The sequence below is a fragment of the Podarcis muralis genome, chromosome 12, assembly GCF_964188315.1.
Source record: "Podarcis muralis chromosome 12, rPodMur119.hap1.1, whole genome shotgun sequence".
Lineage (NCBI taxonomy): Eukaryota > Metazoa > Chordata > Lepidosauria > Squamata > Lacertidae > Podarcis > Podarcis muralis.
This window is the reverse complement of record NC_135666.1, coordinates 29,146,619-29,162,275: the sequence shown is the minus strand read 5'-3', so window position 1 is coordinate 29,162,275 and position 15,657 is coordinate 29,146,619. Positions and strand designations below refer to the sequence as shown.

The following is a 15,657-nucleotide window of genomic DNA, read 5'->3' as shown; positions in this document are numbered from 1 at the left end:
GTCTGGCCGCGCTCCATTCTCTCTTCTTCCCCCTCTCTCCCAACTCCAACCGCTCAGTCTCGCGCCGGTCATTTGACGGTTTCTCCAACGGCCGGGAGGCGCGCGCGGGGCGGGGGAGGGGGGGGGAGAGAACTAAGGCTCGGGACTTGGACGAGGGAGGATGACACCGTGTCCTTCCATCCCCCAACCGCGTAAACAAGGGCAAGTGGGTCGAGAGCGAGGAAGACGCACCCACTTTCCCTGTGCCGCCTCCTCCGCCACGCCCCTCTCCCTTTCCTCCCACGGCAGCCGAGCCTTCTAAGCGGCGAAGGGCTAAAGGTCGCCCCACACGCACGCGAGATACCTGGAAAGGGGGAGGGGGCTGTGGGAAGAGCCCGCTTGGGGCAGTTAGCCTGCGGAGAGGGGGCGTGGCTTGGCGAGCGCGCTCCGGACACGCCCCCCGGAGGGAGGGTTCGAAGTGGTAAATAAGGGGCCGCACGTGCAGGGCGCGAGGCGAAAGGGTTCGAGCGGAGGAACCAAGCAGACACATCTACACACTCCAGCCGTTGCTCGCGGTCATCGTTTCGCTGCCGCCGCGGAGCCATGAAGGCCGCTCGCATCGCGATTCGCAGCGCGGCCCCCTTGGCGGTCGGGGAGCGGGCGCCCCGAGAGGTGGAGCATTTTGCCCGCTACTCCCCGTCGCCGCTGTCCATCAAGCAGTTCCTGGATTTCGGTGAGGGCAGTTGCGGTGCGATCGACGCGTGTGTGAGAGAGGGAGAGTGGGGGCGGCACGGGGTGGCCGCTGTGGGGCAATGCCAGAGCAAAAGGGGGGGGGGGTTGAGGTGGTCGCTGGTGATGGGAGATGGTCTTTTGGGACACCGCCTAGTAGGGTCCTGCTTGAGATGACTGGGTGTGTGTGTGTGTGTGTGTGTGTGTGTGTGTGTGTGTGTATAAGAGGTGCAGTTTAGTGTGGAGAGGCCATAAGGCTTAATGGTCTTATGGAGCCCCCTCCCCCATAGATCAGCCTGGTACCCCCCAGATGCTGTTGGACTGCCAGCCCCAGACAACACAGCCAGACAACATCTGGAGGGGCGCCAGGTTGGCAAAAGCTGCTACAGATAGCAAAGTCTATGACTGCACTCACTTCAAGTTGTGGGAAGTCAGTCCTGTTGCATTAGGGGGCTCATTCTGTTAAGGGGGGGGTACCCCTGGTCCTCTGTCCTTGTATTCATGGGTTCGGCTTCCAAAGCAGTGTAAGCTGAGGCCAGGAGGGAAAGGAGAGTGAAAACGATTTTGCTTTGGGGGGGGGGGGTGTCTGGATAATGCTCCCAGGAGGGATGGGATGGGTGTGGAATGTTATCTCCATCTTTTCTTACTGGCTTGCATTCAAGCAAATTGCAGTGGGGTAGCTATGTGCATCTATCACAGCAAAACCAAAAGCAAACAAGTCTTGGCTACCTTAAAGCGCTTAATCAAGTTCTTTGTTACATCAGCTTCTGTGGACTAGAGTCTGGTTCATCAAGTGAATTCATCTGATGCAATCCACACATTTGATGCTATGGGATCTAGTCCAAAGGAGTTTATGCCACGATCTCTTAGGCTGCAACCTTATGTACACTTCTCTGGGAGTGAGCACTATTGACAGGGCCAGCCCAAGACATTTTAGGACCTGAGCCAAACCACAAAATGGTGACCTCTCTCCTCACCAGGGAGGAAGGGGTGAGTGAAGATCTGTATCAGGTGGTTTCCTCACCTTGGTGGGCCAGCCCTGACTATTAACCTTGCTTCTGAGTAAACTTGCACTACAAATCTTTAAGGATCCCCAAAACTCCCTTTGGTTTATTCATCTTTTGCCCTTGTACTCCAGCTGAAGTTTTCATTTGTTGTTAGCATATCTTAGGGCTGCACAGAGCTCCATGGAACTGTCAACCTGTTGAGCATATAGATTTTTTTCATCTTTTTTTCTCTGTGGTTTTGGTATGCAACAATTTTGTTATGCAACAATTTTGGTTCTATTAGAAAGCAAATGTGCAGGGAGAGTTTTGCAGGAAATTACTATAGTTTACAGGAATTCTCAATTCTCAAGTTAAAAAAATGACATTGTATGCTCTTTCCCTTCATATGGTACTTATTAAATCTATTATGCAATCAAATGTGAAGCATTTGGAAATAGTTCACCTAAGTAAACATTTGTCTACATGCCTGTGTTTCTAAACTATATTTTTTTAGTCACTGAAATTGGTTCTATACTTTTTAATGTTAGCTTTTAAAATCTATAAAGAAACAGTTTTACCTTTTTTTAAAAATGGCAGTTTTTCAAGGGTGCTTTCTAGGAATCTTCATAGTTGTTTACTCTATTCTCATTGGCTCGAGTTGCTTCACATGTTCTATTACAAATGCTAGAAAAAAATGGCAATAACTTCAAGTCACAAAGTATGAAAATAGGATTTTGTCCTCTAGTTCTGATTAATTGGATAAGTAATTTTCAGCATTGCTCAGTTTATTACTTTTAGCCTGGCCACCCATAGTAGGCTTTGTTAGTTTATTATTGCTGACACTGTATTCAGTCATTCTTCAGCCATCAGTGTCAGTCTGTTGTGTGATAGAAAAAGCTGTTTTTCATTTAGTAGATACAGTTTAAAACTTTACAACTTATAAGCAGAAAAAAATATTAATCACTCAGCTGCTAGATATATAAATACACATGCCAGTGTGTTAGGTGTGGTCTGCTACTTGCAGCTAAAAGGAATTATTTAAAGCAGTAGTAATTTTGCCAAAGCTTTCTATACATGCTTGTGGTTTCACCAGATCTCTGTTGTGGCTGGTTAGCAATGATTGGCTTTTGTTCGTCTCTATTTTCTGTGAGGGCCCACAATTTTTACTTGTAGAAAAGCCAAAGGCATTTTAAAATTACATACTCTTAATGTTAAGTAGTACTGTACTTGTTGAACTTAAAATAGAGTAAAGCATTGTGAAATTTATATGCATTTGTGGGGGTTTGTTTGTTAATATCTCAAGAGACAGATAGTGGTCATCATTCTTCTGAACACTTGGTGGAACACAGCTGGGATGTGGCCTAGTCCACTTTTCCCAAGTATGGTCCTGTGCATGTTTACTCAGAACTAAGTCCTACCAAGTTCAGTGCAATTTACTGTCAAGGAAGTGCACATATGATTGCAGCTTAGACCTTTTTCTTAATCCTTACCAAGAAATTGTAACTACATATAATATGGTTTAAATCAATAATAGTTTATAGCTGATTTTATCTGTGGTAAGTCATATCATAGCTCTGTTCCCTAAGAGCACATTGGTATTGGGGAAATGTGTGACAAGCAGAAGACACCTGATGATTTTCAGAGATTACTTTGTATTTACTGCTGCCATTGTGCAAAACATCCTTTAGTTCTGATAACTAGCAGTCGCTACAGGATCTTGCACTGGTAGCTGAGCTACTTGATTGTATAACATAAAGTTGACATATGATACCTTGTTGAAGCTATTCCTTATGGTGCTTATATGGAAAACAACTTAAACGAGCTGGCTTTTGTTTTTCAGGGTCAACTAATGCATGCGAGAAAACATCTTTTTCTTTTCTTCGGCATGAACTTCCTGTGAGGCTAGCAAATATCCTAAAAGAAATCGACTTCCTCCCTAGCCGACTGTTAAGCACTCCTTCAGTACAGTTGGTAAAAAGTTGGTAAGTAGCAAAACTTATGTAACACATTTTACTATGTTCAACTTAATCCTGCTTTTGTATTTTAAATTTCAGAAAGCTTCATATTTACTTTGCAACAGTAACAAGAACCTTTACAGTGGTACCTCGAGTTACAAATGCCTCAGGTTACAAACGCTTCAGGTTACAAACTCCGCTAACCTGGAAGAGTTACCTCGAGTTGAGAACTTTGGCCCAGAATGAGAACGGAAATCGTGTGCCAGCGGCATCAAGAGGCCCCATTAGCGAAAGCACACCTCTATTTAGGAACAGTATCAGGTTAAGAACGGACCTCCGGAACTAATTAGGTTTGTCACTAGAGGTACCACTGTATTTGAAGCTTGACAAGTTGGTAGTAAAATGCAGATCATTATATCAAGGCCATGGGATAGAAAAGCAAGTGCTGGACGCACAACTATGGCATCCTCTGTAGTCATTTTATAGCTGCCGCGGCTGCTTGTTAGTTGTGAACTAAGATGCTGTGAAGCCTCACATAATTGTCTTCTGCCCATGTAGTGTTATCATAATGATGACATTCTGCACAGTCAAGATAAAGGAACTGCGTTTTAATAGCTGCTGTGTTTGTGCACAGATTTGGTGGCATTGTTTGCGTCCTTGGTATGTGCAATGCTGCATACCAACTGATACCACACACGTTTTAAAAAACATATAATAGTGAGCTGGAGATAGCTTAAGAGGCGTGCATACATTGAGGCAGGCACAAATGAATTTAAAATATTTTTTTCTACTCCTAAACTTAACTGAAGAGCCAGTGTGGTGTAGTGGTTAAGAGCGGTAGTCTCGTAATCTGGGGAACCGGGTTCGAGTCTCCGCTCCTCCACATGCAGCTGCTGGGTGACCTTGGGCCAGTCACACTTCTCTGAAGTCTCTCAGCCCCACTCACCTCACAGAGTGTTTGTTGTGGGGGAGGAAGGGAAAGGAGATTGTTAGCCGCTTTGAGACTCCTGAAGGGGAGTGAAAGGCGGGATATCAAATCCAAACTCCTCTTCTTCTTCTTCTTCTTCTTCTTCTTCTTCTTCTTCTTCTTCTTCTTCTTCTAGTAGTCTGTTTGCTCATAGTTTGCCTTCTACTTGAGGTCACCCAGTTACTGAATTGCTAAAGCAATCTTATCTGTCCAGTCAACTTTCCCTGGCCTGTATGAATAATTCATGGTTTACTTTGTATATTAACAGGTATGTTGAAAGCCTAATGGAGCTAGTGGAGTTCCATGACAAAAAATCAGATGACCACAAAGTTCTATCAAAGTAAGTTCTTATGAGTTGTGTTGTTAGTAGCTTTACTTCCTTCACAGTAACAGCTGACTTGATAGGTCGCTCAACTAAGCATGAACATTATTCAATTCAGAATACAGAGACTACTGATCATATGATAATGATCAAAAGCTTTTAACAGTATAGCTAACTGACACCTGATACTGCAAAAAATGGCACATTGAAATAAAATAAGTCAGCAATAAATTATAAACTGTCAAGATAACATTAAGATGCTTCAATTATCTTGACAGAATGAATGGTGAAAAAAATAACTTATTTCAGTTTTGCTTTGCTGCCTTCGTCAGATAGGCCAAGTCTAAAGTTATTCCCCCCCCCTTCCCAGTTTCATAGATGCCATTGTCAAAGTCCGAAATCGGCACCATGATGTAGTGCCCACAATGGCACAAGGGGTTCTAGAATATAGAGATTCTTCCAAGATGGACCCATTCATCAATCAAAACATCCAGTACTTCTTGGATCGCTTTTACATGAACCGGATATCCATTCGAATGTTAATAAACCAGCACAGTAAGTTGTTTTTCCATCCCTTTGACAGGTTGATTTTAATGTTTTTGTCAAACATTCTTAGAAATATTTGATGAACTGTGGATTTTATTAATCATTTATCTATGCTGGTTGTAAAAAGAAAAATGACAAGTGTAAATGATATAAATAATTATGTGAGGGAGAACAAGGATCAAAAGCAGAAAGTAGTTAGGTAATAAACAGTATAGCCAAAAAGCAATGAAATGTGTGTACATAACAACTCCAGTACTAAAACCTGGTACAGTACTACACACAAGGGGAAATGCATTGCGATACAGATGCCTCCAGACTAGAAAAATGTAAATGCCAAAGCACTTCACTGTAGTAGATAGAATAGCAGATAAAACCTAGTTCAGCAATGAAGCTCACTAGATGGCCTTCAGCAAATCACTGACCCTTGGCCCATCATCCCTTACAGAGCAGTTATAAATATAAAGTTGGATAGTCCCTTCTATGTCACCATGAGCTCTTGTGGGAAGGAGAGATAAGACAGGGCTGCCATACGTCCGGATTGCACTGGACATTACAGGGATTTAAAAGGTGGAATTGAAGTTCGGGGGGAATTTCCAAAAGGTGGCACTTTGTACTTTTTATTATTGCTAAAAATAATCCTTTAGATAGCTGTAATGAATTACGTTGAGCAACCTGAAAAAAATTGATCATTTTGTCTTTTATTTCAACAGCGCTTATTTTTGATAACAATAGCAATGTGGGTAATCCAAAGCACATTGGATGCATTGACCCTTGCTGTGACGTTGTGGATTTGGTGCATGGTACGTATATGAAATTGTCAGCATCCCCTGGTAGATTCAGCTACATGTAGATAATATGTCCTTTTCTTAGGCACATTAACCAGTTTAAGAAAGTGAAAGAAGTGTCAGTCTTTCATGAGTATCCTGGCTTCACATCTAAGTGCAGAATATTTTGGGGAAGGACTGTAGCATTTCCCTTGCGTGCAGAAGGCCCCATGTGCCTTCTCATGGGTCTTCAGGTGGGGCTGGGAGAAGATTCTTCCTAAAACCCTGGAGAGCCTCTGCCAGTCAGAGTCAACTGTGCTTAGGAAGGTGGAAGAGTCAATTGTACTATGGTATAAGACAGCTCCATATGTTCATGTGTATACCTACCTGCATATTCTGACCGTCATGAGACAGGGATCCTGGCAAGCTGCACACTTTTACACTCAGTAGTGAGTGAATGAAGGGTGGAATGCCTGTTTTTAACGGGTCATCAGAATTTTCTCATGCAGTCAGGTTTTCTCATTGCATTTCTGTTGGGTACAGCCCTATTCAGTCCGCTGCATGCAAGATCTGTTGATTTCCACGTGACAGACATGTGCAGTTAGAAGTCTTGGGTAATATGTAACAGATATTTCAGTGGCATTCTGTGTCCTAATGCTGACAGTTATAATTCAGCTTTCTGTATATATAGAAGCTTTATTTCAATGCTAGAGAGCACAGCCTGGAGTAGCCTAGTATCTAGGATATACCTAATGATGCATAAGAGTTTGTGTTAAATCGTGCTTCATTTTTTCTTGTTAAAATGAATTCCAGATGCTTTCCAGAGTGCCCAGATGCTTTGTGACCAATACTATTTCGCTTCTCCAGACTTAAAGCTTACTCAAGTGAATGGTGAGTGCATTTTCCTCTTTTCCACCATATCAGAGTAGCACTTTGGTTTCTCCTCTTTAGAAGCTTTTTGCTCTTACTGCTGACCCACTTGTCTAGAATTGGAGGCTTACCATTTTCCCCCCTTGAGAAAGTGCCAAATTTGCACGGTTACATTCATTCACCTTTGCCACCCCCAATAAATATGATGCAATATGCCAGAATTGATTGAGCACATGGACATGTAGTAATTCTGATAGGGTTGGCACCAGCATTTCCTTAAAAGAAATCAAAAGAAGAAATTAGCTTAGCTGCAAATCCACCATTATTATAATAGTTCAAGAATGTTTTTTCTCATGAAGGATGGATTGCAGGAAGTTTGTACTTCTTCAGCACAATACAAACTTCTGCATAACAAGAACATTCATAACTACAGTACTATAGAATAATAAAGGATAACAAATTTCAGGATGCAGTGTTAAATGCACAGATCTTAATTAAAAGCATTTATTGTGGACACACAATAACAATTGTTTGAAGTTGAATAGCAGCTGTGTGCTGATTATTGTTTGTGCATCTTCCTGCAGGAAAGGCAGCTGGACAGCCTATCCACATAGTATATGTACCATCCCACCTCTTTCACATGCTGTTTGAACTTTTCAAGGTTTGTGTTTGCAATTATGAAACATTCATTTTTCGCCTCCATATTTATGTGTGCATTAGCAGCAGCATTTGTTCAGCACTGTTTTTACTATTCTGCTTGATGCCTTGGACTCTTTTGGAAGGAAGAAGTGGGATAGAAATCTAATGATACATTAGTATATTGACTGGAATTAAAAATAGCAAATATTAGAGCGCCTCAGATTGAATTAAGTCCTCCTGATTCTTTGTTTCTTCTAGAATGCAATGAGAGCAACAGTTGAACACCAGGAAAACAAACCTTCCCTTGATCCAGTTGAGGTGACCGTTGTACTTGGAAAGGAAGACCTGTCAATTAAGGTATCTTACAAGGCTTTTTCCCCAATACAATAGGTGCAACATATAATATAAACTTACAGATGGGGCACTTCCAGACAACCTGTTTATTGAGCATTTTTCCTGATTTGTTTGTGAGGAGGTTAAATGATGTTGTATCACCAGCATTATCTCACTCTTCCCATACATTTCCTCTAGCACTTTCTGTATTGCCAGTATGTGACTGAATCCCACCCCAAAATAGTGACCGTCTGGAAGCATCCGGAGTCTCATAGGTTTAAAAAGATTTGGTGTGGAATAGATGGGCAGTGAATTGCAGCAAAATTACAAATAGTCAAGCCTTTGGAAATTACAACAAGCTGTCGCTAGCCAAATACTGTTTTGGACAGAATATGATTAAGAAAAAGATAAGCAAATTTGATACAGGATGATCCTTAAAGCAGAAATGATTTAGTGGCTTTCTGCGGGCATTAATGATACTTCAACAAGGATTTGAAATACTGTATGCATTTAATACTTTTTCTGTGTGTGTTCTCAACTAGATATCTGATAGAGGGGGTGGTGTTCCAGTGAGAAAAATAGAAAGCCTCTTCAGCTACACATATTCTACAGCACCAAAGCCTGTGATGGAAAAGAATTCTACTCCTCTGGTAAGAAATGAAGCTATAAGAATTAAGCTGTAAGAAGAGAGCTGAGTCTTTGTAGCTGCCTTGTTCTTGTCAAGGACTTGGCTTCTGAGTTCACTGACAGAAACAATGCTTCCAGGTGTACACGTAAGCATGCCTGATATCTGTAGTGACTCAACCATGCTGATTGCTTCCAATTCATAGAAACAGCCTTGTTTCGGTTGCACCAATTCAGACTCTCGATGGGGGTGCGCATCAGGGTTTCTATATTGGGAGGAGATGAGTATTGTGTTCTGAGCCCCCACCTGTAGTTTGGTGTGTACAATTTATATGCAGGTTTACCTCTTCCAGACCTGATAGTGACCCGATACTGGGCATGTATTTCCACCTCTTCCCCTTTCTGTTCAGCATTACTAATTATGTAGACAAGCAACCACTGAGGAGCTTCCGAAACTAGATCAGTAGTGTTGCATTATTTTAGATTGCCTTTGTTTATAATGCAAACTACGACTGCATTATACAGGAGAGAACTTTCTTTCCTCATATTTCTCCTGTGAAGAACCATTGTAGAGCACATCATTTTTCATTGGGACTCCATACCAATAGGATCTACACAGTGTGACACTTGTACTGTACTTAGCCTAGGAATAAAGGACCCCATCGTTCCAATTAACAAAATGCCGCATTTCTTTCTAGGCTGGTTTTGGTTATGGCTTACCCATTTCTCGCCTGTATGCTAAATACTTCCATGGGGACCTCCATCTGTGTTCCATCTCTGGTTATGGAACAGATGCTCTCATCTACTTAAAGGTATGTTCTGCCCATCCCCAATCCCAATAATTTTGTAGTGTTGCAACTGTACCTATCACCAGCTTATTTGAATCAAGTTTGTTTTTATTTATTAGTAACTTGAGCTTTATTACTTTAAAGACAGTACTTTGTATCAACTGTACATTAGTCACCAGCGAGTCTTTGCAGAATATGCTCTTCAAAAGACTGCTGTTGCCTTTGTCTAAGTAGGTCATTGTAAGTTATTTTATTCTTTGGATTACAAGCCATCTTGGCTATTTTATAGAAATATGGAAGTATTACAATGTGATAAATTAAAAAATAATTGAAAGTATGTGCCAAAATGAGAGTTCTTAATAAATGTAGATTGGCCGCCTTCACATTAAAAATAATCTGACTTTGCTTTTCCCCACAAATACTAAGTTTAGTCTCTCTCACTACTTGTCATTCCTGTATTATCAATTAGTGTTCTGTCTTTAAGATTGTTATAAGTGTGGTGCATCATAAACTTCAGTCTCAAAAGCTTGGCAGAACAATCAAGTCTCAAACTTTGAATCAAACCTGTTCCAGGCTGTATGTTTGCTCATAACTAGGCTCAGTAAAAAAATCAGTTTACTACATTGATAGTAATGGTGTAATCTAACTATATTTGGTCTTGCTTTCCAGGCCCTTTCCACAGACTCTGTAGAGAAACTTCCTGTTTTCAACAAGTCGGTTTCGAAGCATTATCAAACTACTATAGAAGCAGATGATTGGTGTGTTCCAAGTAAAGAACCAAAGAATGTGTCAAGGCAGACTGCAGCTGCATGAAATCTGCATTTCTCCAGAACACTGAAAGTGGATCAAACCAATGTTTCAGATAGGACTAATGAAACGAATAACTAGAAGTCATTCTCTTCTATACCAGGATTTAGCAAGAGAAGAAATTATATGGAACACATGATTACAGCATAGACTGCATGTACTGTATTTGTACTACAGCATGTCTAATGATAACTGATAGGAGAATCAAAATGCATAGAAAGATGTGCCCATCATTTCTTTTTAGCTTTTTGAAATTTAAATTAGCACTCCCAAGTACTAATGTTTTCAGACTTCTGAGGTGGGACTTGTTAATATTCAAAAAACGTTATGTTGTGGTTGAACTCCAGTACACATCAATTTCCCCCTAATCCAGTCAGTAGGTATTTCATCCTATTACAAAATTATGACTTTAAGTATATTTGACATGCTCAACCGACAAAGTCTAGTTGAAAGAGCACCGACAACAGGCTACCTTGACTGCAGTTGTTTGGCTTGATCAAGAGTGCAATGCTGAAAGTTGCATATTTCTAAACTTGCTCCAAATGGTGAACATTACTTGAATTTTTAAATGTAACATAGCTGTATTTATGTATAGCGTTTTCATTGCTTTTCTAATGCTGAGATTTTGCTCTTCTTGGAGAAGAATCTTAAAGTGATGTCAAGGAAGTGACGGTTAGATATTGTGAAGATAAAAGATTATTAGCTGTATCTTGGTGTATGGCTCACAGCTCAATACAGTGAGGGAGCAGCAGTACAAATAGGGTATTTTAAAGATACTTAAATTGCAAGTCATTGAGCAGGATATGAAGCTGTTTGTGAGATGGGAGATGAGTTCTCTAAATGGTACTGTTACTATGTATGTGTGTGCACACCCAACTGTGTTTTCAGGGTGTAAATTTGAATCATGTATGTTAATTTGGGGGCCACCTGCTACAGCTCAATTTGAAAAAAATGTGACTTTCAATGCTGTAAATGTTAAGATTGCTCTTGAGACATTTGCCAGGGATGTGATGATAAAACAGGTTGTGGAAGATACTGTGCCTGTATCGAAAATGCGTAAGGAACAGCTGTGAGAAATACTATTTCTTTGTGTAACTGCAAAGAACGAGGGTGGCAGAGTGTCTCTTTTTGTGAAGAGAGCATCGGGAGAATATTCCATTCCAAATTGTGCTGCTAAAAGGCAGAGAATTTGATCAGGGCCCAGCTAGTGACAATCCAGGTCAGTTTTCTTTTTTTCTTTTTTAAAAAAGCAATAATGTGCTAAAGAGCTAAAACTACTTTATGTTCAAAATGATTGCTATCTGTGGAGATTTAGCATCTGCTCAGTTGTGGACAGCAATGAAGCTCCCACATTTGCTGATGTCCATTTTTGCTGTGGACATTGGGTTCAGTTGAATTGGTAATCCCAGCCATGTGAGGCTATTATGTGCAGTTGGTAACCTGTACCAACAAAAGGCTTAACAGCTAACATTGCTGGAGTATTGGATGTTTTTGTTCCTTCCTGTTGTCATTGTAGTTCAGTTTTGGGAAATGCTGAAGATTTTTGTTCTGCTGCAGTGCCTATTTGTATATGCTTTATTATGAGGAAACAAGTATGTAGGTGACATGCTAATTGCTGTTGCATACTTGAGATGAAGAACTAAGGGGTGAGGTCTTAATGCTGTGCATTAAGTTTAGTGTTATGGTGTTATCACAGTGGCAGCATTAGATAACAAGATGAATGTCATTCAAATATCATCCGCATATGTTCACCCATAATGTTTGGATAACTGTGATAGAATTTGTGCCTTTCATGCAGTGCATACAATCTGCTAAAGAGGAGTTGTTTTACTGTTTTAATAACCTATACTGTCAGTCTATGCAGTGTTTCTGAAAAGAACCAAAGGTGCCATCTTTCTGTCATAGACCATATTATCATGCTAAATGTATACTAGAATTCCTTTGGCTGAATTATATGGCTGCAGTAAAGGCAAGCCTAAGTATGCCATTGACTTTGAGCAAAATAAGCTTTTGGTGCTGTTTTATGCTCAGTACAAAGTGAAAAATGCAGTGTAAAAAACCCCAAATTTTTGAAGACTGAAGTATTTCTTCCACAGTGTGCCTTCGAGTTCAGGTGTACTCGAGATGTATTATAAGATTTTTAATAAAATTGTGGTGTTTTTTAAAAAATACTGTGTGACTCTTTTCTTCTCCACCCTCCTCTTAAATCATGCAAGCAATGGATTGCCTGTTACATGGTTGATTTCTAAGTCTGCATTTTATTTTTTAAAAATTACATGTCCTTGTTATTGGGGGGGCAGACATTATTGCTTCCATTTTTGGTCCAACAGTTTATTTCTAGTTGTTGCTCAGTTATTACTGCTATTCTATAGTTTGTAAACAGTAACACTGTCACTTCTCTCAAACAGTGAACTCTAGTGGCTGAGTGCTTAGCAGTCTGGAAGCAAAACTAAGGTAGTGGTTTCTGTCTACATGGTTGGGCAGTTCCTCAAATATGCAGGTGTATAGTTTTTATAAATGAAAAGAGAAAAAGCACCCCAAAAGACCTTGAATTTTTTTTAATTTTTTTTTTTTTTTTTGAGGCTTCTGGATATAATGGAATGTTGGGGTATGGAAATAAATGGGGAAGACACAACCCACTCAGCCCCCTAATAATTTACAGTAACTGCAGGAGGGAGGGAATGAGGATTAGGGAAATATTTTTTAAACTCACAGCATACAACGACCCTGTCCCCACGCAAGGATGTCTTGAAGGGAAGGCAAAGCTAAAGCCAATACACTTTCAATTTGCCATGTGCCAACATCCTCACCTGCTCACTATGTATGGTATAAATGATCATTTTGTTCACAGGCAGCATGTAAACTCCAGCTTTGTAGCACTATCCACGGAAAAGTCTCATGATGTGCAAAAAGAAAAAGTCAATCCCAGCTCCCACGTTCTGAACTAGAGAATTCCTGTTGTGGGTTTGGAGAATTCCTCTTTTGGGGTTGTGATATGCTGCAACGTTTTGTTCAGAGTCCAATTTGTCTTGGTGTACAGACTCATTTAAGAGAGCCGTAAATCCCACAACTGCCCTTGCCGGTGCAAAACTAGAGACAGTTCCTACTCATCCCACACAATTATATTGGGGGGCATAATCTCTTGTGGGAGCAGATAACCAGAATGTCATGACAGCCCTGGAGCTGGTTTTGAATATCAGGGGGCCCATCTGAAGTGGAGGAAAATGTCTGCTACTTAACTACATTGAGCCATTATTTTTAGAGGTGGGTGGGTGTTTAGAATGTCTTGAGTTCTAGCACCCATTGTTTTAGAAAGTAAGCACTCCTCTCAGAATGCTGAAAGGAAAAAGAGAGCCAGAAAGCAATGAATATCAAGAATTAGAGTATTGGTTAAGCAGTAGTATAAAAGTTAAGGCCTGACAGAAAAAGTCTTCCCAGGCTTGTTTTGTGACCTTTTCAAAAGTGACACCTGTGGCTTTCTAGGTGGAGAAAATCCAGCAAATTTAAAAACAAGGAATTTGTTTTGCCAAATTTGGACTGGGTCTCAACAGAAACAAAGAAGAATGCTTCTCATGTACTACTAAAAAAACTTTATAAAATCTTTCTCCCTTTAAGGTCCATGTAAGTCCTTGCCAGTTTTTCAAAAGCCCTGTGCAAACAGTTCATCAATCTATGTATACATTGCACAATCATAACTAGAAATTAGTTTCTAAGGCTTATTCTACAGCTGTTCACAGCCTCTCTCTGCTTTATATAGTGCCTGTCTACCTTTTGATTAGAAATACTTTGCACTTTGCCGTGCACTTGTTTGCTCTGCAAACTTTCAAGGAACTCATTTTTTAAAAAAGGTCTTGTTACATCACCTTATGTAACTAGGTTACATAAAGGGAAACTTTCAGATAAGGCAGCTGAGGAACACCACCTTCCTGGGGCAATGTCTCCAGATAACAGCTGTAATAGCTAGCTTAAAGGAGAGTGGGCAGGGATGAGTGGGGTTCAAAGTATACAAGTGTGTGCCACTTGATTCAGCAAATTCAGGAATAATTCATTGCAAAGTTTTTTCAATATGTGGGTTTCTTTTGGATCCTGACAACAAGTGTACACACACACCACACACAAACAGCAACATCATCCTTCTAGGTTGCTGCTGTTTCTGCTTCCCAGATGGGAAACAGACTAGAAATATAAAATTGTGGGTTCCAACTGGCTGGTCCAGACATCTCCTAGAGTTGTCCACTCTAGGAATGTTGTATTTGACTGCTCTGTGTTTCACACCCCACAAAAATGCCCAAGGCCAGACAGTGAATCTATGGTACAGAATCCTGAGCTTTAGTTGGGGGCCACCTTGTTCCTATTTAGCAAACTTTTTCAGCAGGGGGCCAGTTCACTGTCCTGCATACCTTGTGGCGGGCTGGACTATATTTTTTTTTGGGGGGGGGGAATGAATGAATTCCTATGCACCACAAATAACCCAGAGATGCATTTAAATAAAACAACACATTCTACTCATGTAAAAACCCGCTGATTCCCAGACCATCTGCTGGCCGGATTTAGAAGGCGATTGGGCTGGATCTGGCCCCCAGGCCTTAGTTTGCCTACCCATGGGCTAAACCATGCTGTCAGGCTAAAGCCATGTTGCCCATACTACTTGTTAAATGAATTCAAATTGGTACCTTGACTTGTATTCAGCAGGTGACAACCCTACATCAATGTGCTCCCCGCTGGATAATGAGCCGATGACCACCACTCCCTGCCCAAACAAACAGAACAACATTCAGAGTCAGCCACATTCAAAGCTGCAGGTTAAGAAGTCAGCCAATATGCCTAATGTCCTTTAACTCATAGGGCTCTCTGATGGTTGTAAACCATTATTCAGCATGACAGAAATTACGGTAGTCTAGTCACTCCCTGGGTGAATGTTTCCCATCCACGTGGAGAGGTTTAGAAGTTTCCACTTGCATGTTTGATTAACCACGGCTTGCTGTGTCATCTGAACCCAACAAACTTTATTTAGTCCTTTTTTAAATCAAACTTTATTTGAAACAAACCATCTTCGAACTAGTTTATAGAGCTGGCTTGTTTCAAACAAACCATAGTTAAGATTAGCCACATTTTGGGGTTCAGGCAGAATCCTAAACTGTAATTAATCAGGAAACTTTTGCTGGTAGCCATGCCAGGAAGATGAAAGTGGCAAGTCCATAAGTCTGTGAACTGGGGAGAGAGTGTTGGCTTATTCCCATCACAATAAACCATGGCTTACCATAATGTCACATTGCAGCCTTCTTCAGGGGGCAACTGAATGACTTTCATCAATTTCCAGACAAATAGCCTTGTTAGAACAAATACTT

The 15,657-nt window shown here is 40.9% G+C and overlaps 1 protein-coding gene across 1 annotated transcript; it reads left to right on the top strand.

The window, feature by feature from the left end:
* The first annotated feature begins 347 nt into the window (after positions 1-347).
* On the top strand, positions 348-12,478 carry PDK4 (pyruvate dehydrogenase kinase 4). The gene is made up of 11 exons (XM_028749834.2): positions 348-712; positions 3,535-3,676; positions 4,885-4,956; positions 5,309-5,493; positions 6,195-6,284; positions 7,062-7,139; positions 7,703-7,779; positions 8,016-8,114; positions 8,633-8,740; positions 9,413-9,526; positions 10,172-12,478. The coding sequence occupies exons 1-11, from the start codon at positions 583-585 to the stop codon at positions 10,313-10,315; spliced, it is 1,239 nt and encodes a 412-aa protein (XP_028605667.2). The 5' UTR covers positions 348-582; the 3' UTR covers positions 10,316-12,478.
* The last annotated feature ends 3,179 nt before the right edge of the window (positions 12,479-15,657 follow it).

Coding starts and splice junctions, on each gene's coding strand:
- PDK4 (XM_028749834.2), top strand. CDS start 583: ATGAAGGCCGCTCGCATCGCGATTCGCAGCGCGGCCCCCTTGGCGGTC. Junction 3,677..4,884: donor GTACAGTTGGTAAAAAGTTG/GTAAGTAGCAAA, acceptor GTATATTAACAG/GTATGTTGAAAGCCTAATGG. Junction 9,527..10,171: donor ATGCTCTCATCTACTTAAAG/GTATGTTCTGCC, acceptor CTTGCTTTCCAG/GCCCTTTCCACAGACTCTGT.